The sequence below is a fragment of the Callithrix jacchus genome, chromosome 12 (genome assembly GCF_049354715.1).
Source record: "Callithrix jacchus isolate 240 chromosome 12, calJac240_pri, whole genome shotgun sequence".
In the NCBI taxonomy this organism is placed as follows: domain Eukaryota; kingdom Metazoa; phylum Chordata; class Mammalia; order Primates; family Cebidae; genus Callithrix; species Callithrix jacchus.
This window is the reverse complement of record NC_133513.1, coordinates 86,322,119-86,345,013: the sequence shown is the minus strand read 5'-3', so window position 1 is coordinate 86,345,013 and position 22,895 is coordinate 86,322,119. Positions and strand designations below refer to the sequence as shown.

At 44.9% G+C, this 22,895-nt stretch overlaps 2 protein-coding genes and 1 long non-coding RNA gene across 5 annotated transcripts in view; 1 reads left to right on the top strand and 2 right to left on the bottom strand.

Annotated features, from left to right (window-relative positions):
- Positions 1–1,400, bottom strand: part of PDE6C (phosphodiesterase 6C) — a 62,228-nt gene extending 60,828 nt beyond the window's left edge. For both annotated transcript variants that reach the window (XR_004732073.3, XM_002756642.7), the window contains exon 1: positions 741–1,400. Coding sequence is in view for 1 of the 2 variants with exons in the window: in XM_002756642.7 (XP_002756688.3) it covers positions 741–1,220 (480 nt within the window). In the remaining variant the exon portion in view is untranslated. The remainder of the gene's footprint in view (positions 1–740) is intronic.
- A 4,822-nt stretch (positions 1,401–6,222) lies between these two features.
- Positions 6,223–12,625, bottom strand: LOC144578711 (uncharacterized). The gene is made up of 2 exons (XR_013525018.1): positions 12,458–12,625; positions 6,223–9,104 (listed from the first exon to the last, which is right to left on the bottom strand). It is a non-coding gene; the product is annotated as an uncharacterized LOC144578711 (long non-coding RNA).
- On the top strand, positions 11,822–21,628 carry RBP4 (retinol binding protein 4). 2 transcript variants are annotated; one of them, XM_078346071.1, is made up of 6 exons: positions 11,822–11,926; positions 12,232–12,360; positions 12,486–12,622; positions 12,791–12,897; positions 19,123–19,335; positions 21,349–21,628. In XM_078346071.1, exons 1-6 carry the CDS (start codon positions 11,885–11,887, stop codon positions 21,384–21,386), a joined length of 666 nt encoding a protein of 221 aa, XP_078202197.1. In that variant the 5' UTR covers positions 11,822–11,884; the 3' UTR covers positions 21,387–21,628. The 2 variants fall into 2 exon arrangements, with proteins under 2 accessions (XP_078202197.1, XP_035124385.2); XM_035268494.3 differs by lacking the exon at positions 11,822–11,926 and adding an exon at positions 12,053–12,117.
- Positions 21,629–22,895: the final 1,267 nt, after the last annotated feature.

Below are 22,895 nucleotides of genomic sequence, written 5' to 3'. Positions count from 1 at the left end.
GTATCTATAAGGGACATCTCAGTGCCTTGTGTTTGTGCAGTATGCTGTTGATCCTCAAGAGGGTACAAATGTCCCACTTACATGATTGGAATTCATTCTTGAAAGGTCTGGGCTATGAAGCAGTGGGAGTGGTCAATTGCACTTAACTCTCACCTAAATTCACATATGTAATGAATTCCGAATTCGAACCTCTGAATGTCCAAATGGCATCATTTTTTCTTTTGTACTATTGGTCCTTAGATGAAAGAATTGGTTTACAAGCAAATCCATCCAAAAAACCTGAATGTTTTCAAAGGACTGTGAATGAGGGGCACGGGGCACAGTTCACAAGTCTTGCCATCTGGGCACATTGGCCCATTTCCCTGGTGGGGCGGTTTGTTTTGCTGGTGTTGCTGAGAAGGAAAGTTCCCCCAGAGCATGGAGGAGGCATAAGGGAGGGGTGTGGAGTGCGCCAGGTCCAGGTAGGATGGCCTGATAAAATGCCAAACATTACATGGGACATACTTACACTTCAGAAAACAATAATTCATTGTTCATCTAAAATTCAAGTTCAACTGGGCAACTTGAAATTTCATTTGCTACATTTGGTAACGCTAGGCTGGGGTGATCCTCTTCCCTGCCACCCACATTCCCCCGGTTATTGCCAAACTAATGCCACAAGGACAGCACCATCTCTCTTTCCCACTGGTCCCTCCCTGACCCCACCAAGACCTCTGTCCCACTATTATTAGGCCACCTACCTTTTTCACATCTGGGACATTATGCGTTTTCTTCGTGTGAGCAGCCCAACCCACTATCCCTATGTCCAATGGAAACACAACTTCTTTTTCAGGGCCCACCAGGTTGTCCTCAAACTTGGAGGTGGGGGTGACATCCAGCAGCCTGGAAGCCACCTCAGGTGTGCCGTTCCGGGCCCGGCACAGGAACATGCTGCAGCGGTCAGCCTGGAGCAGGTGGGCCAGTCTCTGCAGGGCCCTGTGAACCCCCTGCTCCGGGGTGCCCCCCTCTTCCTGCACGGTCCACAGCAGCTCCAAGCACAGGGCCGACTCCTCCACCTGGGTCAGCTCCGGAAAGGACATGCTGGACTGGACTGGCACCTGGCTGTTCTTGAAGATTTCTCCCAGCACCTCCACCCGCAGCTTCTTGTCAAAGTACTCCTTGGCAAACTGAGGGTTCTCCTCCAGGTATTTCTCCACGGCATCTTGGTTGATGTCACCCATGGTGCTGCTGCTGTTGTTCAGAAAGGATAACTTTCAGGGCACTACCTGAGGCGGAGTGATGAGAAGGAAATACATCCTGGTAGAAATTACTGAGGAAACCGTCAATGGTCCCTCATAGGACTTTCAAAGGTCAAGCAGAAAGCAGAGCTTTCAAACTGCCTGTAACTCTTGGGATGTGACAGAAGGCCCTGGCTTAGGGTGGGTTCATGAAGCAGAGGATTAAAGAGTTCTTCAGGACACTAAATCCCTGAGCATTAGTAGCTCAGAAGTCCCCAGCGAATCCTGAGAGCACCTTAAATCAGCCAGCAAGTAGCAAGCTTCGGTGTCCATTCCAGAAAAATAACTGAATGCTGGCTGCTATCCACGGCAAGGAAGATGGGACATTCACTGACATATCCGTGAATGACGTGACGTCGGCAACCATTGGCACTTTGAATTGTACTTCCACGATAGTCATAGGAGGTGAAACTATTTAGACCTCGGAAGTGCTTGTATTTTTTTGTTTCTATAGTAATTTTAATGAACATTTGGGGGATATGGAACAGTTTAGCATCACCACAACATAAAGGTGAATTTTAATCTTTTATTTTCTTAAAAGTCTTTTGATGACCAAGGTTGCTTGGCCTCCTGTTTTTCTAAAACCCTCACCTCTCAATCCCCCTCACTTTAGAAAGCTTGACCTCAGAAGTGTTTTAAAGGAATATTACCTCAAGCTTATTACTAGAGAGGTGAACATAGCAAAACATTTGCCAATGATCCAAGCCGAATCAAGCCACTAACTGAATAATAGCCCTTGTCAAAAGACCGGAATTACAAAAGGTAATCTACATAGTTACTAGCTGGGTTTCTCTGCTAAGTATATTAATTAGGATTTCGTTTTCAATAGTAATAGCCAGACTTCATGCGATTTTGCTCCAACATAGAGTCTGCTAAATCTACTAGATGACAGATATCTTGTCTGTTGCTAGGATCCTTAATGTCTCAGGGGCTACTGGCGCAGAAAGAACAATTAACACTACTTGGTTTTGTTTAATGTTCACTTTACTAAGCTTTTACATCTATTAAACACATTTCCCCAAATATTTAAACACTATTACGCAACTAATAATTCACACTATTATTTCATGAACCAATTGCCTTTGATATTTAAATGTTGGTTTCAAGCTTAGTCAAGGTGTTTTAAACACGTCAATAAAGCCACAAACTTAATATGACAAATTCTCTTAAGTGGAAAACACACACAAATATTATAGTGACTCTAAAAATGATTGTTACAGCCACATTTAAGTTTGCTTCAAAAATAGCAACACTTTGAGTTTCATTTAATTCTCTAAATGTAAAGCTTTACCTCTTTAGAGACAGTAATCTTATTAGTCACAAAAGAAAAAGACATCTGTTGAGGTTGCATGTTCCCTGTCATGAATTGAGAGAGTCTTGGTGGGAAACATGGTTTTCTCAGGGGAACAGAACGCAGTCATTTGTTGAGTTATGCCACTTCTTGTGGCTGAGCTTCACCTGCTGCCTCAAAGCACCTTGTCAGGTGCACACATTTTCTTGGACTTTCCTATGTCACAATTGACCCTAGTCTCAGGAGGTTTCTTGTTGGATGACTATTTACTTCATAACATCCTATTAATATAATTAGGATAATGCAGAGGTATATTTCCCAGGAGAGAGTTGAATCTACTGAGTCACCTCTCCTATGGGTCCATCCTCCTCTTCTTACAGTTTTGAGATGAGGATAACTCTTTTCTACCAGGTTATTTCGTGTGACTAATGGTACAGTTCCTACTTCTCCCAAAAGTATGTGATATGCTCACGATTCCCTGGTTTCATCCTTTCCTCTTGAAACAGAGAGGAAAAAACACATATTTGCATTCCATGTACAGACTTACACTTAATAGAAAAAACAAAATGCCCATATATGTTCATCTTTTATAATCTTATAAAAATGAATATTAATTTGGAAAGAAATATTCTATTATAGTCAGCATTCTTTTGTTTTTATAACTAATTAGAGATTCATTCATTTGTTCATTCTTCCTTTTTTTTTTTTTTTTTTGAGACAGAGTCTCACTCTGTTGCCCAGGCATGATCTCAGCTCACTGCAACTTCCACCTCCTGGGTTCAAGCGAGTCTCTTGCCTCAGCCTCCTGAGTAGCTGGGATTACAGGTGAGTGCCACCATGCCTAGCTAATTTTTCTGTATTTTTAGTAGAAATGGGGTTTCGCCTTGTTTGCCAGGGTGGTCTTGAACTCCTTAGATGATCTGCCTGCTTTGGCCTCCCAAAATGCTGGGATTACAGGTGTGAGCCACCATGCCTGGCCTCGTTTGTTCATTCAACATTTATCTATTGATTGTCTGTTATAAGCAATGCATTCTAGGTATTGTAATAGAGACTTCAAGTTCCCCTTATAGTATATGATTCTTTCCTTCTCCCAGTTATATAAGAAGATTACTCCTCCTCCCTCTGGTAGAGCCACATGACTGATTTTAGCCAATGGGTTGTGGGCAGAAATATCACTTTCAGACAGGAGCAATCAATTGCCAATATGAGGCTCTCTAGCTCTAGGTTCTCTCTGCTGACACATCAGTTTCAGATGAAGGGGCTCCTGAATCCCAGAGTGAGGATGTCACATAATAGAGGCCCCTGCTGACCCTAGATGGACCTGTAGCATGATGAGAAATAAACCTGTCTTGTTTTCATCCTCGGAGACACGAGAGTTGTTGTCACTGCAGCATTTCCAAGACAATTCTGACAGTTATGCTTCTACTGCAGGGGACTCTGGGGGTGGTCCCAGCCTTACAAGCACTAGTGGTGTGGGAAGGGAAATAAGACTAGTGCATAAAAAGTCATGAGACATAGAACAGAATACGATTAATGCTGGAAGTGAGGTACATGCACATGGCTATGGTATTTCATGAAAGGGATCATATCAAGCAGGCACGGTGTTGCATGCCTGTAATCCCAGCACTTTGGGAGGCTGAGGCAGGTGGATCACAAGATCAAGATATTAAGACCATCCTGGCCAACATGGTGAAACCCCGTCTCTACTAAAAATACAAAAATTAGCTGGGCATGGTGACGTGCACCTGTAGTCCCAGCTACTGGGGAGGCTGAGGCAGGAGAATCGCTTGAACCTGGGAGGAAGAGGTTGCAGTGAGCCAAGATCACACCACTACACTCCAGCCTGATGACAAAATGAGACTCTGTCTCAAAAAAAAGGGGGGGGAATCATATCTAGTGTGATTGGAAACAGGGTAGAAATGAGCATGTTCCAGGTGGTGGGAACAGCAGAAGCAATAGCATGGGCTGTAGGGTAACATGGGGTACAGTGAGAGGTGACCCTGGGAAGTGGGGGTTGGCCCAGATTACAGGGGCCTCAAAGGCTAGACTGAGGATTTTTAATCCTGAGAACTGTTTGAAGTGGGAGGCAACATTATTAGTGTTCCTCTTTACAAACTTGGTGAAAATGATAACTTCCAGGAAAAAAAAAACTGTACATTGGGATACAGATTAAGATACTTTATTGCATTTGGCTCATTATCAAACAACTTAAATATGTATATAGGCGTTGATCCTATAATTCTGCTTGTACCAATTCATCTTAGATAAATAATTAAGAACGTATGTGATTAAAGTAGTTTCAAGTGTGTTTATCATGAGCATGGGTATAAAAGTAAAAGATTAGAAATAGTCTGGACACTCAGTAGTAGGAGGTTGAGTAAATAAATGGTATTAGACTTCTAAAATAGAAAGCTACACAGCTATTAGGTTGGTGCAAAAGTAATTGTGATTTCTCCCATTTTAATGGCAAAAACCACGATTGCTTTTGCACCAATCTGATAATGGTAAAGCCTATTATCATGTTAAAGACATGAACAAATATTTATGATATGCAACTAATTACAGTGTTGTAGCATAATTCTCTTAATACACAGAGACAGAGGTATATACATCAAAATATTAATTGAAATTATTTCAAGGCAGGACATGGTGGCTCACACCTGTAATCCCAGCACTTTGGAAGGCTGAGACAGGTGGATCATCTGAGGTCAGGAGTTCGAGACCAGCCTGACCAACATGGAGAAACCTCATCTCTACTAAAAAATACAAAATTAGCCAGGCATGGTGATGCATGCCTGCAGTCCCAGCTACTAAGGAGACTGAGGCAGGAGAATCACTTGAACCCAGGAGGGGGAGGTTGTAGTGAGCCAAGATCACACCATTGCACTCTAGCCTGGGCAAGAAGAGTGCAACTCCATCCAAAAAAAAAAAAAGAAAGAAAGAAAGAAAAAAAGTGACAAATGTGAGACACAATCCAGCAAATGTGTCACAACAATTGACAGGGCTAGGCAATTGATTAGTTAGAAAAAGAAAGCAAGGCAAGAAGGGGTCACTGTTAACTACTTGGAGTGTTGGGGGAAGTTATGGACTAAATATTTGTGTTCTCCTAAAACTCATCTGTTGAAATCCTAACCTCCAATCTGATGGTATTAGGCAGTATGTCCTTCAGGATGTGACTAGGTCATGAAGATGGAACCCCTACAAGTGGTATTAGTGCCCTTATTAAAGGGAGCCCAGAGAGCTCTCTAGCCCTCTTTCTTCCATGTAAGGATACAATGAGAAGATGGCTGTCTGTGACCTGGAAAAGGAAAATGGCCATCACTGAACCTGATCATGCTGGCACCCTGATCTCAGACCTTCAGCCTCCAGAACTTTGAGAAGTGAATTTCTATTGTCTATCAGCTACTGTGTCTATAACACTTGTTAGCGCCACCTGAACTAAGACAAATGACATTGTATCAAAGATTTTTAAATGGGTAATATTAGAACCCTCCTTTTAGGCTTTTCTTTCTTTCCTGTCCTGGACAAAGCCCTGTGATTTCCATGACTCTTCCTCTCGGGGTAGTTCTTTGCAGAGCTTCTGGCCAGTGTTAGCAAGATCTTTGTGTCTCTTATTGACTGTCTGCCACTAGGCACTGAAAAAAACAAAATCAATTTCAGAAAATGACATGTTTTATTTTTTTAAAAATTTCTGATTCAGGGGTACATGTGGGTTTGTTATATGGATCTATTGTGTGATGCTGAGGTTTGGGCTTCAGTTGAACCCATCACCCAGATAAGGAGTGCAGTACTCGAGAGGTAGTTTTTCAACCCCTTCCCTTGTTCTTTTGGAGGTCTCAGTGTCTATTGTTTCCATCATTGTGTCCATGTATACTGAATGTTTAGCTCTCACTTATAAGGAAGAACGTGTAGTATTTGGTTTTCTGTTCCTGCATCAATTCACTTAGGATAATGGCCTCCAGCCGCATCCATGTTGCTGTGTAGGACATGATTTTGTTCTTTGTATGGCTGCATAGTATTCCATGGTGCATATGTGCCACGTTTTCTTTACCCACCTCACCTCTGATGGGCACCTGGGTTGATTCCATGTCTTTGCTATTGTGAATAGTTCTGTGATAAACCTGTGAGTACAGGTGTCTTTTGGGTAGCATGATTTATTTTCTTTTGGGTATCTATTCAGTAATGGGATCGCTGTGTCAAATGGGAATTCTATTTTTAGTTCTTTGAGAAATTTTGACACTGCTTTCCACAGGGACTGAACCAATTTACAATCTCACCAACAACATATGAGTGTTCCTTTTTCTCCACAACCTTGCCAACATCTGTTACTTTTTTACTTTTTAGTAATAATCCTACTGTCTGGTGTGAGAGGGTGGCTTTGATTTGCATTTATCTAATAATTAGTGATGTTGAGTATTTTTTCATGTTTGTTGGCTGCTTGTATGTCTTCTTTTGAGAAATCTCTGTTCCTGTCCTTTGACCACTTTTTAATGGGGTTGTCTTGTCTTCTTCTTGTTGATTTGTTTAAGTTCCTTATAGATTCTGGTTATTAGTCTTTTGTCAGATGCAGGGTTTGCTAATATTTTCTCCCATTTTGAAGAGTGTCTGTTTACTCTGTTGGTAGTGTCTTTTGCTGGGCAGAAACTCTTTGGTTTAATTAGGTCCCACTTGTCAATTTTTGTTTTTGTTGTGTTTTCTTTTGAGGACTTACTCATAAATTCTTTGCCTAGGCTGATGTTCAGAAGAGTATTTCCTAGGCTCTCTTCTAGGATTTTTATAGTTTGATGTCTTACATTCAAGTCTTTAATCCATCTTGAGTCAGTGTTTGTAGATGGTGAGAGGTAGGGGTCAAGTTTCATTCTTCTGCATATAGTTAGCCAATTTCCCCAGCACCGTTTGTCAAATAGGATGGAAAATGACATCTCTTAAAATTTAAAATTACCAAACAGATCACTAAGAATAAATTTTTAACATGACAAAATAGTTGTTGACTTCACTGTTTAATTTTTATATCAGTGCTTCTGGCTCATTCAAAGCATAGATTTCTTGTTGAGTTTTTTAGATAGAATGTTAACTGACAGAAACTGAGGGAAAAAGTCAAGATCTTAGACACTAAGATTTTTTATTATAATACATTTATTTAGATAAACTCTGAAATGATAACTAAGTCAATGTGAAAACTCCATCCATTTACAGAGAATTCTTTTCAGAAATATAAATCACCTGGTAATAATAAAAGAATAATAAGAATAGATGACAACAAAAAATATACTCTGTGACAGGTACCCTCCTAAGGTCCTTACATATATTATCTCATTTAATTTTTATAATACTCTTATGAGGTAGGCATTATTATTATTTTGCAGGTGAGAAATTAAGTTAACTTGCCCAAGATCACAGCCAGCAAGTGATAGTAACCTACTCTAAAACTACCAGTTTAAATATGGCTAAATTAAAAAGTGTGCCCATGAGGTAAACTAGACATCATACTCAATGCTACAGGGAAATATATAAAGACTCTTTGAAGATTTCAAAATCTAGACAAATATAATAAAATGTTAAATACCAGTACAAGAGTGAAATAAAAATCCCAAACAATCTGTTTAAAAATCTACCAAAGAATGATTTAACTTCCTTAAACTTTCTGTTCAAACAAGTTTTCAGTAGTACTCTCTATAAATGAGCACATGTAATTTTAAATTCCATCATTGTTAACATTTTTCACTGCAGTTAATGATTTCACAGGAAGTTATGCTTATACAACAGCCAAAACATATGCCTACGAGGTAGAAGCACCAACACAAAAATCAACAATATCCTGGGTTCATTCAGTGTATTTCACATCATTATACTAAACCCGCTCTTTAGTTCCACCTTAGCCAGATTCTCTGTTCCTATAATTACCCATCATGGAAAGCCATTCAGGCACATCTGGCAGCCAACTGCACAGGACACTTGATCTGCACATTTGCTCTCATGAGAGCCTTGCGCCTGCTTAATTGATGGGTATAACCAGGTGTCTCAGAGACGATTCGGTTGGTGAAACCCGTATTATTTTTGTCTAAATTGATGAGATGGACTGACGACTTTGTAACCACTGAGAACACTCAATATGGTGTTAAAAAATTAATTTATCTCTTTGTACCTGAAAACATGGACTGACTAACCTTTTCGTTTTTCAACCAATTATTTTGACATCTTTTAAATGCAGTCAGAAGATAAATGTTCTCCATTTCCTTGTTTTTCATTTTTCTTGGCCTATGTCGGGATGTGGGTATAAATGTTACTTTGTATGAAATGGAGCTGGTTGGAAGTGCTTAATTTTCACTGGTTAAAGACATAAGTGTCTTGCATTAGTTCTTCAGTCAGTTATGATAAAATCTTTTTCAGTCTTTTTTAGGAGTTAGGGACTTGTTTGCTGCTGTTAGGGTTAAGGTAACATCAACTTCTGTTACAGGTAATCCCTCAAATCTCAGTAGCTTCATCCAGTGGAAGTTCATCTCTCTTTCACATAAAGTCAGTCACCAGTGGGGACCCTGGCAGATAAGAGAAGAAAAGAGAGGACATGAACAATTGAACAGGCAGCTTTCCTGAGCCCTGCCTGGGAATGACACAGACTCTTCCACTGGCCAGAAGGCTCGCGGACTTATAGGGCTTCAGGAAGTGGGGACAGGGAAGGCAGGGATTGGCAGATGTAGTCCTCAACTTTACAGCATGGAAGGGGACTGCAAATCTTTCTGCTACAAGTACTAAATCCTGAGAATGTATATGGTAGCCAACATCTTGGCCAGGCTGGTCTTGAATTCCTGAACTTGTGATCCATTATCTCAGCCTCCCAAAGTCCGCCTGTAATCCCAGCTACTCAGGAGGCTGAGGCAGGAGAATCACTTCAACCCGGGAGGCATAGGTTGCAGTGAGCTGAGATCTCACCACTGCCCTCCAGCCTGGGTGACAGAGCAAGACTCTGTCTTAAAAAAATAAATCAAATAAATAAATAAATGTTTTATGGAGCTTGCATAGAGTGACTAATTTCAGTAAAATAAATTATATCTATGGATTAAGCACCTACGAACAAGTCTTCTTGATATACCCCATGGAAAAGTGGGGAGTGGGGTACAGATACAAATATGAAGAAACATGATCTGTCTCTCCATGAAGCATGGCAAGGAAATGAATGAAATTTTGTGTACATTATATACGATCTATAAGATGTAATTTAAAACATAATTTTACCTATAGAAAAAGGAGCAAGAAAAATATTTGTAAAGGGAATACTTGTCTTATTTTCTGATTAAACATTTTCACAGTAGAAAACTCTAAAAATACAGAAAGACACAAAGAAAAAAGTTTCAATGTCCCTAATGCTATCACACAGAGGTTTTCACTGTGAACATTTTCTTTTTGACATTGCACATACACATATTTGAAAAGTTAATGTATGAGGATCTTTTTCAAAGTACTGATGTTAAGAACATCAGTTGACCTGAATTTGTTTATTTGTAATCATGAAGAAATCCTAGAAAGAACGCCAAAATAAACTGTTTTTCTCTGCTGGTATCTGGAACACTAAGGTCCAGGATTTATCATTAAAAGAGAAGGGGCAGAGGAATGGTTACACCAACTTTTTTTTCCTTTTTTCACCTCAAATTTTTACTCCGAAACAACCTTTAAACACCCAACAAATAAATGAAAACACGTTGCTGCATCAAACCCATCATGAAAATGCACTGAAATCCCCTACATGTATTCAACAGATAGTGTGCACAGGAATGTGTTCTAGGAGAAGTGACTGCAAGGCCGGGGATCTTAGGAGAACGTTTTGGCAGGGATAACTGTCCAAAGGCAATTAGGCTAAGCTAGGAGCTCTCCATCACTAAAGGACTTGGAGCAAAAACTGGAAGACCTCTCCTCTGGGATGCTGAAAAGAGGATTTAAGCATTGGGTAGGAGATAGAGAGGGGCCCTAACATCCTTTCCCACGCAGGGTGCATAGATCCATGCCCCATACGGTCCTGCAGAGTGGGTCTGAAGCAGACCTTATTTGCCTGTTTGGGATTACACAGTCTTCCATAAAACTGGCCCAATCAGAAGATCTAGTTAGCTTGTTGTCCAGAAACAGGCTTTCCTAGCTCTGGGGCAGTTAGGAGTTCAATACATCATTGTTGGCATTCAGACACTGCTGGGACCCAAATGGTGCAGGAGTAAAGGGGAAGATGGGAAGTAGATGGAGAAGGAGGTGGGAAGGAAGCCACTGATGTCTTCTCAGGATGCTCGGAAGTAGCCCCAATGCTCTATCCGTTTGGCTGCCACCATTCCTCTTCCCCGATCTCTTTATTTCAGGTCTGGCTGCAGCAAAATGGCCAAACTGATCTCGAATCTTTCCAATTTAGGCCATGGAAACACAACTGATATTGTATGGAAGGACTCTTAAGAAGAGCTACTTCTTTGCCACATCCTGAATTCTCATTCGGTCATTCTCATCCTTTCATTGCTTTGATCAAATAAGTGGAACTCTTAACTTTGAACAGAAAGAGAAAAACAGGGTCAGTAAATTGTGCCATCACACAGGCAAAATACCTAAACTGGTCGCAGGGTTTAGATTCAATTGGCCATTGACATTGTATAGAATGCTGCTTACTCGTCTCTTCTTTGTCTGCTCTTTTCTCCTTTGTCCACTCCTAGCCAACAAAACAGACAACTTTAGCTGTTCTAAAAACAAACAAAAATTCCAATATGGCTTTGAAATCAAATTGCATCATAAACAATCGGTAGGTGTTTTTCAAAGTGGTTTCAGGGAAGTACCACGGAGTAAGGTGGGAGACCACCGAGGCTGCTAAAGTATTTCCTGTTCTGACCAGGGTTGCACTTCTGGAGAGTATTTAACAGCGAGGGTTTTAATGCTTCTAAAGATGTTGAAACTAAAGAACAAATATTGACCAGAGGGCACCACAACTCTCCTGAAAGAGAGTAAAATACATCCTTTATAAAATGAAAAACTACTTGGAGGAATTATTCCAAAATTCCTGCACAAGCGGACCTCAGAGGGCGGACGGAGAGGCCAATTTGGCACGGCCAGTGCCTGAGCACTCACGCACCAGGCAGCCTCGCGGGTCCCCTCTCGCCCTGTGAGGCCACGGTCTTCCCGCCAGGTTGACTCGAGCCTGCTGCCGGAGCCAATGGCCCCGGAGGCCACCCCAGACCGCAGCTGGCGGCCGCTGGCAAGATTGCAGGGTAACTGAGCCAGGGCCGCTGGCGCATTTGGCCAGGCCGAGGCCACCCCGCGCGGCCATTCCACCGCGCCTGGGGCTGCGCCGGAGATGAGGCGGGCCCACGGGGACCCTGCCCGCTCCCGGGCGCCGGTGAGTCAGGGCGCGTTATGCAAGTGTCCCCGGCGCCTCCCCCTCGGTCTTTCACCCCGCGTGGTTACGAAAGCGCGACCCCCTCCCCCCGGCGCTATAAAGCAGCTGGGCGGCCGCAGCGCGCTCGCCTCCCTAGCTCCACGCGCGCCCGGACGCTGCAGCCAGGCTTGCTCGCGGCTCTCCTCCTGGTGGTGAGCGGCGGCAGGGGCCTCCGGGGCGGCGGCGGGATGGGTCGGGCGGGGTGGGGTGGGATGCACTGCCCGGGGGTCGGCTGCTGGGCGCTGACTGAGGCGCGTCTCCCGCAGGGCGTACTCCTGGGCAAGATGAAGTGGGTGTGGGCGCTCTTGCTGCTGGCGGTGCTGGGCATCAGCCGGGCGGAGCGCGACTGCCGGGTGAGCAGCTTCCGAGTCAAGGAGAACTTCGACAAGGCTCGCGTAGGTATCAGCCCGGATCGGCCCAGGGAGTCTGGACGGCCCGGGTCCCCACCCCCATCCCCGCCCTCCCCGCGGCCCGCCATTAGCCCCCAGATACCAAACCCCTGCTGTCATCCTTCTCGCAGTTTTCCGGGACCTGGTACGCCATGGCCAAGAAGGACCCCGAGGGCCTCTTTCTGCAGGACAACATCATCGCAGAGTTCTCTGTGGACGAGACCGGCCAGATGAGCGCCACGGCCAAGGGCCGAGTCCGTCTTTTGAAGTCAGTGGCCGCCAGGGTAGCTGCGCTCTTTGAGTTCCAGGGTCTCCCGAGAGCCCTGCCTGCTGATCGCCACGTGGGGACTGTGAAGGGAAGGGAGCACCGGGAGGGTGGAGGGAGGGAGGAAGCCCTTTGTCCGACTTGGCTTGAGGATCCCCTTGGCTTTTGCAGTAACTGGGACGTGTGCGCAGACATGGTGGGCACCTTCACGGACACCGAGGACCCTGCCAAGTTCAAGATGAAGTACTGGGGCGTAGCCTCCTTTCTCCAGAAAGGAAGTGAGTAGTCAGCTCTGTGGGACTGTCTTGAAAATGGGGGCCCTACCGAGCCAAATCGCTTAGCTTCTTCTCCAGTGGTACCTACCCTTAGGAAGAATGGCCTGTGGAAAGGTCTGGAAGTGGCAGGAACCCGGAGCACTGCCTGAGATTAGGGGAACAAGATTGGGAGTAGCTATCTGCCCCCTTCCCAAGCCTCAGCTCGGAAAACCTCGCCTAAGTTCAGAAGGACCTTTCGGTTTGTCAGGTGTCATGTTCTCCAGCAGCCACTGTGCCAAGATGTGTACCTTCTCCATGCTTTCTCCTCCTGCCTTCCCGGTCACCACACCACCTCTGTCTCCTCCTCTCTCTGGGCTGCATACCTGAGACAGCCTGACTACCTGGGCTCCCGCAGAGGCTGAGAGAGCCCCATCCAAGGATGCAGGGGGCATTGTGCATAGAGGGATGGATGCCTCCCAGGTGCCTGTCCTGCTGATGCTGAGATTCTGAGCCAGGCACAGTGTTCTGTGGCAGTGGCCTCTTCCCTTTCCCCTAAGCTGTGACATTCAGATGTGGAGGGGGGCGATGTTGAGGGCTTGTAGAAGAAGATCCTACATTTGGCCTAATTGCGAGAAAACAGTGTCTACATGCTCTTTTGACCATTTCCCCCCCATTTTATCCTAAGGTTTAAATCTAGAATCTACTTGGTAGCTAGAGAATAATGCAGGCCAGGGGAGACCGATCATGGAATCTTAGAGAGGGAGAGTTAACCTTTTGGAGGGGGTTCAAAATACAGATAAATAAATTGAGGCCAAGAGAACTTTGCCCAAGGACATGCAACGAGTTTGTTAGAGTCAATGTCTTGTCAGAAGCCAGGCTTCCAAACCTCAGGCCAGGACTGGGTTGCCCTGAACTACAAGGGCTAATCAGACCAGCTTTGCGAAGTATTGTTTGAGCTCTTCTGTGAGATAGGACCAAGGGTTGTTGAAGGAGACTCTCTTTGCTCAGTGATCCAGGGCAGAAGTGTCCTTTGTTGTAACCTATTGCTCTCCAACCATAGCACACACTCTTGGACTTCCTCTAAAGTTGTGTGTCGGACGAAATTTAATTTTTAATTTTTTTTTTTTTTTTTTGAGACAGAGTCTCGCTCTGTCGCCAGGCTGGAGTGAAGTGGTGCCATCATGGCTCACTGCAGCCTCAACCTCTTGGGCTCAAGCGATCCTCCAACCTCAGCTGGAACTACAGGTGTGGGCTACCATGCTTGGCTAATTTTTGTATTTTTTGTAGAGTCAAGGTCTCTCGGGTTGCCCAAGCTGGTCTTGATCTCCTGGGCTCAAGCCATCCTCCCATCTCGGCCTCCCAAATTGCTGGGATTACAAGTGTGAGCTACCATACCTGGTAGAGAAAAAGCTTAGAAGCTTTATTTTCATTTTATTATCCTTGGAATTAATAAAGTTATTTCAAATAGTGTAGCAAAACTTCCCAAAGTGGGTTACTTAGAGTAAAATATACTTTTCTGATAATGGATTACAAAAATCAATACGAGGTACAAGATTACTAATTTATAGAAAGAAAAAAGACACGCTCTACAGCATTTTGAGATGTGCTCCTTAATGGACTAGGATGCTGTTGGCAGTGCCTTTAGGGATAGATCAGATAAGAAGGGAGCATTTTGTTTCTTGCCTCAAACCAGATTAGTTTGCTTTTGCCTCTGGTATGTTGGTATTTTATCTAGGATTTCATTAGGAGGGGGAAAAAGTATTGTACTCTTGAAAGTGATTGCTATAGATATTAAGTGAGATGACTAGAATATGGAAGGCTTAAGGATAAATTCTTCTTAGGTTACATTTCAAAAAAGAAGCTGTGCAGTGTTGTAGTTAAGCCTGCCCGATTAAAACTAGACTTCCTGAGTTCACATCCCAACTCCACCACTACATGTGGAACCTTGGATATCTCTCCTAACTTTTCTGTGCCTATTTCCTCATCTGCAAAGTGAAATGATCCTAGAACCTACCTCATGGAGTTGTGTTACAAGATGCAACGAGTTAACAGGCAGAAAGCACTCAGACATGAGTTCTTTGTCAGTGTTTGATATGATGGCTGCTTAGTTACCTCCCTGGTCATGAAATCGTAGCTTTAGATTCTGGGTCTAGAATGAGAGGACCCATGGAAACTATTGGGTTCAAGTCTCTTGTTTTAGAAGTGAAGAAACTGGGACCCATAGAGAAGTGACAGGCCTAGGGGCACACGGTGAATTTCTGGCACTTAGTGACATCTCTTAACCCATGGCTTGTAAAAAGGCACAAAGAATCCCTTGTTTTCTGAGTATCTTACAAACTGCATGGCTTGATGCATCTCCCTTGCTCTGTTTAACATACTTGTTTTGGGGTCCTCTTCACAAATTCTGCGTGCCAGTTTCTTCCCTGACCTTGCTCTTGTTTAAACACTGACTTGGACTCAGAGTGAAGGTCACTCTGAGAGTGGCCTGCATCCTCAGTCTCTTCCCTGCTCCACACACTGCATCTCACCAAGCAGATGTGTTGAAGATGAGGTGCACTTATGAAGAGAAAATAACTCAGGGCCAAATGATCATGAAATTTGTTGTCAAATTATTTTAAAATTAAATGTGGTCAATCTCTACAGTTGAACATGAAATGTCAGTGTTAGCAAACTGATGTGGCCTGCTGCTCCAGCCTTGGCATGCTTAGTACAGGTCTTCCCTTCTGGCTCCACCAGCAGCAAGCAGGATATATCAGGGTCTCAAGGGTTGAGGATATTACCATCAGCAGGTCTTGGTTGAATACAGGCTAGCCTTCCTGAGATTTGACTTCCTTCGATATGAAATGGAGAGAAGGAATAGTTCCTATTTCATAGGATCATTGGAAGGACTAATTAAGGTAATGTGTGAAAATGCTTAGCCTGGTGCATAGTAAGTGCTCAATAAATATTAGCTATGATCATTCATTGTTTTGTGCTCTCACAGAAAGACATGGACAAAGACTCTTCTTTTGTTCTGTCAGATAAAGCCTGTCCCTCTGCTCGCAAAGGGGCTCTCGTCAGGCTGAATACACAATGCAGGCCTGAAGGTTAACATTAGTGTTTCTCAAAGTCAGGGTTCCTGGACCACCTATATCTAAATAAAGTAGTGTGCTTGTTTAAAAATGCACATTTCTGGACTCAAACCCAGAATTATTGAGTCAGACACTCTAAGGGCAGGGCCCTGGAGTCTGCATTTTAAGTATGCTCTTTGGGCATGCTCTTACTGCACAATGAAGTTTGAGAGCCACTAGTCTAGATGATTCAATCCGAAGAGTTATCTTGGCTTACTTGGGTATCAAGGCCTCAGACTCCACTCACTTTGCTGGGGCCTGTTGGGGTATTTTGACGATTCATCAGAAGTAGCATTACATCTGTTTCCTGGCTGGCTCTGCTGGACCATTAGGCCTGAGTACCACAGGAAGCTTCTTACCTGGTCTTGCTGCTTTAGATGATTGGAGCATACAGGTCTGGCGAGCTGAAAAGACCCGTTCCAGGCACAAAGCAGTAAGCAACAGACCAATGGAACCAGGTTGCCCGAGACAGCACCCTCTACCAAGCATTTTCTTTGGTTTTGCACTGACCTTCCAAACAGTCTCTGTAGGTAGAGTGCAGATGAAGCTACAGCGTGACCCTACTTCCTAGGATGGTAAAGGGTTGGCAGGGGCTCCCAGCCACACGGCCACTGCTTCCAGTGCTCTTTGTCCCTAGCTCCACTGCATGTGGTTAGCTAAAGTCAAAACGGCTGTGGTGTCTGGTTCTCCGGAGGAAACCTGCCCAGCTGCCGAGTGTGAGGAGGCCGGAGAACCAGCCTCGTTCTCGCAGTACTTTGGCAGTTCACTTCTTGCAAATACTCTTAAAAGGGAGACCCTGGTCATAGTTGCTCTGATTTAAATTCTTCATCTTAGAATTATTCAGCCAAAAGAGCCTGGAGATTAACCAAACCAACCTAGGCCTTCTTTTAAAGTCAAGAACAGTAGCCAATTTTACTAAATCCAAGCACTGAAAGTTACTTAATTTCTCCGTCAAAATTTACATGCTGGTGACCATTTTGGAAAAAAAAAAAAACCAAGCTGCAGACCTGCCAAGCTAATGGCTGCCTGCATGATGAATCGAGGTGATATTTCAAAGGCAAGTGTGTTTGTGTCTGAGAGTGCCTGTGACAGACACGGTGATCTTCATAACCAGGGAAGGAATGACTTCGTCCAGGGATAAGGAAGACCACCCAGAGACTTTGGAGCCTGTGAGGGGAGTCAGTGGTTAGGGTGAGGCCCAGCAGGTAGCTCCATGGCTTCTGTCCCTGGTCTTCCTGCTGAATAACTGTATGGTCCCTGCTGAGCAGTCATGGTTCTGGGACATCTCCTCAGCCCCTCCTCTGACACTGTCACCCTGGAACAGCCTCAAGGCACAGGACTGGCTCATTCTCCTCCTGGCAAGCCTAGGCTGAGTTGAAGAGAGGGGCTCCATACCCATTCCTGGGACAGCCCCCCTGCAGAGCCTGGGTTTGGGCTGAACCCCATCCTAGGCTGGCACTCCAGGGGTTCTCAGAGAGGTACACCCGGAGGCAACTTAGGGCAAGCATTCCATCTGGCCTTACACCCTCTAACGCTGGGGGATCTGGTTCCCTCTGTGCTCCTCCAACCGGAACTCTACAGAGGGAGCATCACCCCTTGTTACAACCCTGAGCATGAGATGGAGACCCAAAGCCTTTTGTTTTTGCCGCTTTCCCGCCAGTTTACTTATCGGGAGTGGTGTCGAGGCGAAGCATGTGGGTTCCGGAATCACACTCCCTTGCTTGAATCTCAGTTCTGCCCTGCTCTTTGTGACCCTAGGTGAATTATTAAGTCTCTCTGTGCCTCAGTTTCCTCACCTGTAAAGTAGGGGACAATAGTGTGCACTTTTGGGTCAATGTGAGAGGTAACTGAGAAGACTAATAAGAAGTGTCCATACGGTGACTGGCATGTAATTAAGTGCTCAGAAAGTCTCAATCATGGTATTTTGTCAACATGAAGGCGAAATTAAGTAGAAATGTGGCACTTTCATCTGAATATAGGGTAACACTGTTCTTTCGCTGTGGCAAGTCACTCACATTCTTTTTTTCTTTTTTTTTTTTTAAGATGGAGTCTCACTCTCACTCAGGCTGGAGTGCAGTGGGGCAAACCTAGCTCTCTATAGCCTTGACCTCCTGACTCAAAGCAGACCTCCGCCTTCAACCCCCCAAGTAGCAGGGACCACAGATGCACGCCACCCCACCTTGCTAATTTTTTTTCATTTTTTATAGAGACCAGGGCTCACTATGTTGCCCAGGCTGGTCTCAAACTCCTGGCCTCAAGTTACCCTCCTGCCTCAGCCTCCCAAAGTGCTGGGATTACAAGCATGAACCACAGCATCCAGCCACACATACGCTCTAATTAACGTTCTTTCCTCTCCTGCCTTCATTGATATTTTTTTCCTTCATTTACTCTTGCTCTTCATGGCTGATATTTCAGCCTTGAGGAATGCATATATTCTAAAGTCAGTGTCTCAGCTCTGCCTCTGTGAGTTGTGAAGAGGACAAGTCTAAGAAGAAATGGCTGATGCCACGTGGTGAGCATCTCGAGTCCTCAAGGCAAAACCCACTCTTTGACAGCACAATGAAGTGAGTAGCATTAGTAAGCAGAGTTAGGGTGGAGCCAGAGAAGCCATGACATGGGAGTGGCATCCTCCAGCAGACTGAGCGGGCAGGGGGCAGCGCAGTTAGAGGGTTGATTAGGAGCCAGCTGATAGAGATGGAGAAAATGTAAGCCAACATTGGGAGTAACATAAGTTGGTGGCCATCAAACATGAGCCATGAAAGATACAGACATTATTGGAGAGTAGATGGCGAAGCAACAGTAGAAAGGTTTATTCTGTGGTTTTGATGAGCCCACATTCTTGGTGGTTCTTTGGAATAATGCTGTCACATTTACAGTGACATAGTCACAGGGAGAGATGATTATTGAAGTGAATGAGGCTTCCCTGACTCCCAGATTTTCTTCAATAAAGGAGAACAAGATACGTTCCGTTTTGCCAAATTGTGTAAAAGCTGTCAATTCTCTGAAGTGTCCTGCTTCCTAAGGATATAAAACCAGCTTCTGGAAGTCACTGTGTTCTCAGGCCTCATCATGGGTTTCTCTAACATCTGAGCCCCTGAGGGAGAGGCACTGATGGGCAGGGTGGCTTTCTGGCTTGCAGATGATGACCACTGGATCATCGACACGGACTACGACACGTACGCTGTGCAGTACTCCTGCCGCCTCCTGAACCTCGACGGCACCTGTGCTGACAGCTACTCCTTCGTGTTTTCCCGTGACCCCAACGGCCTGCCACCGGAAGCACAGAGGATCATAAGGCAGCGGCAGGAGGAGCTGTGCCTGGCCAGGCAGTACAGGCTGATCGTCCACAACGGTGAGTAGGGAGCAGGATGCCTCCTGGCCCTCCCTGCAGGGTAGTTGGTTTGGAGTTTCGGCCCACGTGCTAGTGAAATTCATTTCATCTGTATCCCGGAGAAAACAGGGGGTCCTGGGAGTCCCTTTCTGAGGCCAAATCCTGATCCTTCTTGGCCAGATTGCTCACTGGCCTCCTCACAGGGCTCGTGCAGGCATGGGCAAGACCTTTGTCCAGTTCCCTGGCACTAACACTGCAATGGGCACTCTCTTCCTTTTCTTCCGCTTCCTCAGGTCATTTCTGTTATCACCCCTTGCAACGCTACCCCCAAAAAAACATTTTGACTGAATTAAGATTGTTTGGGATTGAGTTGCCCAGTAAAGAAGTGGGCAGCTCGTGGCCGTGGATGTAAAAACTCCACGGCATCAACGTAGTAAGCTCCAAAAAGAATGATTTCAACACACATTCTTTTTTCTATATGAAACCAAATAGCCATTGCATTGACTAGCTGGGTTTTCTCGCTTGGGTTTTCTGAGATTCTCTGGAACAACCATAGGATCTTTTAGGAGATATTACCCTTGTCTGATCTTGATTTAAAACCCAGAAACATTGTGGAGGAAGAGCCCCATTTTGTTTGAATGGACACTCACTCACTTCTATGGGATACTGGGTTTCAAAATCCAAATACAGTAATGCTAAAATGTAGAAAAAATTTAACAAAATGGGCCAGGCATGGTGGCTCACACCTGTAATCCCAGCACTTTGGGAGGCCGAGGCAGGCAGATCACTTGAGGTCAGGAGTTTGAGACCAGCCAGGCCAACATGGCAAAACCCCATCTCTACTAAAAATACAAAAATTAACTGGGAGTGGTGGTGGGCACCTATAATCCCAACTACTCAGGAGGCTGAGGCAGGAGAATGACTTGAACCCAGGAGGCGGAGGCTGCAGTGAGTTGAGATAGTGCCACTGCATTCCAGCCTGGGCGACAGAGCAAGATTCCACCTAAAAATAAAAAAATTAAACAAAATGGAGCATTTCCGTTGGTCACGAACTGACCCGCTACACCAAACAGATGAGAACTCAGACCAAAATCATATTGATTTTGAAGCTTTCCCCTGGGGGTGGATTAAAAGTAGGGCCGGCAAGGATTCCACCACAGCAGGGTACCTTAGGAAGTAGATTACGTACATTGTACAGATGAGAAAACAGGCTGACAGCGATGAAGAAAGTTGCCCTAAATCTTTCATACGTGGCTGAGTTGGATGCAAACCTAGAGTTCTGTGACTCTGAAGTCCTTTGTGCCACACCATCATGTGACACATGACATAAGACATGGAAACACTTTATAAACCCATCACCAGTGTGTCCCAGGTCAGGCTGCCTTGGACCCCACTTCCTGAAATCAGAGGATGGGTCCCTGACACTTTGAAATGCACTAAGACTGACTTAAAAGAAATATCAAAGGAAGTCCTGTTCATCTGGCAGGTCTTGTTCTCTCTACCTCCATTATGTCCAGAGAAATTCAGTGGGTTTCAGAAACGGCCATGAAGGTGTTTATAAATTACAACCACCTCTAACCTTAAGGGTTGTGATCTGCTAATGCATTTGAATTAAGAAGCATTTGAGACCGGGCGCAGTGGCTTGCACCTGTAATCCCAGCACTTTGGGAGGCTGAGGCAAGTGGATCATGAGGTCAGGAGTTCGAGACCAGCCTGGCCAACATGGTGACACCCATCTCTACTGAAAATACAAAAATGTGCTGAGTATGGTGGTGGGTGCCTGTAATCCCAGCCACTTGGGAGGCTGAAGCAGGAGAATCACTTGAACCTAGGAGGCAGAGGTTGCAGTGAGCTGAGACCATACCAGTACACTCTGGCCTAGGCAACAGAGCAAGTCTCCATCTCAAAAAAAAAAAAAAAAAAAAAAAAGAAGCATTTGAATGAAGCCAGCTCCAAGGCCATCATGATGCTCATTGTCTACCTAAAAACTGGGTCCACTTTCTGTCGTTAATGGCTTTGTTTTGTATATTCCAGGTTACTGTGATGGCAAATCAGAAAGAAACCTTTTGTAGCACCTTCAAGAATCTAATTTCATCTGAACTTCTGATTAGTTCTCAGTCTTCAATCTATTTATCTTAGGAGTGTAATTTGCCCTTCTCTCCCTGTTTCCCCTCAGTTCCCATAAAACCTTCATTACACATAAAGATACATGTGGGGGTCAGTGAATCTACTTGCAGGCAAATGTCTATCTTTCCTGAAAGTTTCTGAGGCTTAGGATTCCGGACTCTGATTCATTAAAATACAGTTACCTGTGTCCTATGGTTTGAGTTTTCATTTGTGTTTATGTTTCTGCTGCAGATGGATGGGTGGGGTGCGTTTCTTTATACCAGGAGCACATGACTCTTTCTGACCTTTGGCCTCTTCTAGTGCATAATCTCCATTATCAAATACCAGTTCTTCCAACTTCCTGAAAAGGGGGTTCCCTCTTTAACCCAGGAAATCCTTACCTACCAGCCTGGCCAAAGCACTGGTGCCAAAAGCAGAAGTGAGTAGAGAGGCCAGGCCAGCAAACCCAAGGCCTCAGTCAGCCCTAGGCCTATGAGGTGGGTGGGCTGGCAGCTTACCCATGCTGGGTTTCAGAGGCTGACCCTCAGGGGACAAGGTGAGCTCTGGGAAAATCCCATTTTATAGGAAAGATCAGAGCACCCCCTACCTGGGGTGCAGGGAGGGTCTTGGTGGGGGTTAAGTAGAGGGCCTGGGACAGATCACTAGTGTCCTGCACCACTAACAGCACGTGGGAACCCTAGTGTATCACCTCATGCAAGGCCACCTTCCTCAGTTTTCCAGGGGTTCCCAGGGGCCTCCATTTTTCACCTTGAAAAAAGCAGCAAGGCTTTGGTACCGGGGGTCTTGGTTTAAGCACAAATCTGGTTCAAATATATATATATTAGCTGTGGATTTGGGGCTGGTTACAAGGCTCCTCTGAGCTGCCCTCTTTTCTTGGGAGTCATGGGAAAATAGTCCTTGCTTGATGGGCTGCAGTGAGGATTCAATTAGGCAATGTCTGTTAGCTCTCTGGGGAGCCCTGAAGCTGGTGATGCCAGGCTGATGTCTTATGAAATGCACTGGGAGTGAGGAAAGGGTCACAGATCTCTGCCTGGGTGTTGGGATATCCAGAGACCATGGAAGGCTCCTGGGTGCCCCATACTAGTGTTCTCCACCAAAGACAGAGGAGACCGGTGATGTGCATGGGAGAGCTTTGCCTTCCGCTATCATGGAACCACAGGCTGTCAGAGCCTTGCTCCACAGCTTCAGTTTGACAGCCTCAGAGAACCATAATGATATAGGAGTCAAAAAGAAAATACTTATTAGGCAGATAGTGAGGGTACGGAAGTCCTTGGTAAGGTTTTCCTCTTAATGAAAAGCAGCTCCCAAATCATTTTCTTTTCTAACAAAGAGCAGCCTGTAAAATCGAGCTGCAGACATAGGCAAGGAAGTTGGAAGCTTGCATGGGTGAAGGCCAGCAGTTTTACCCATAGGAATGTACTACCTGGGACTAGGCATGTTCAAAATGGTGGCTG

What these genes read in the sequence shown, in the direction of transcription:
- RBP4 (XM_078346071.1), top strand. Translation starts at nt 11,885, where the DNA reads ATGAGGCGGGCCCACGGGGACCCTGCCCGCTCCCGGGCGCCG. An exon ending in AGAACTTCGACAAGGCTCGC is followed by an intron (nt 12,361 to 12,485) that starts GTAGGTATCAGC and finishes TCCTTCTCGCAG; the next exon opens with TTTTCCGGGACCTGGTACGC. An exon ending in GGCCGAGTCCGTCTTTTGAA is followed by an intron (nt 12,623 to 12,790) that starts GTCAGTGGCCGC and finishes TGGCTTTTGCAG; the next exon opens with TAACTGGGACGTGTGCGCAG.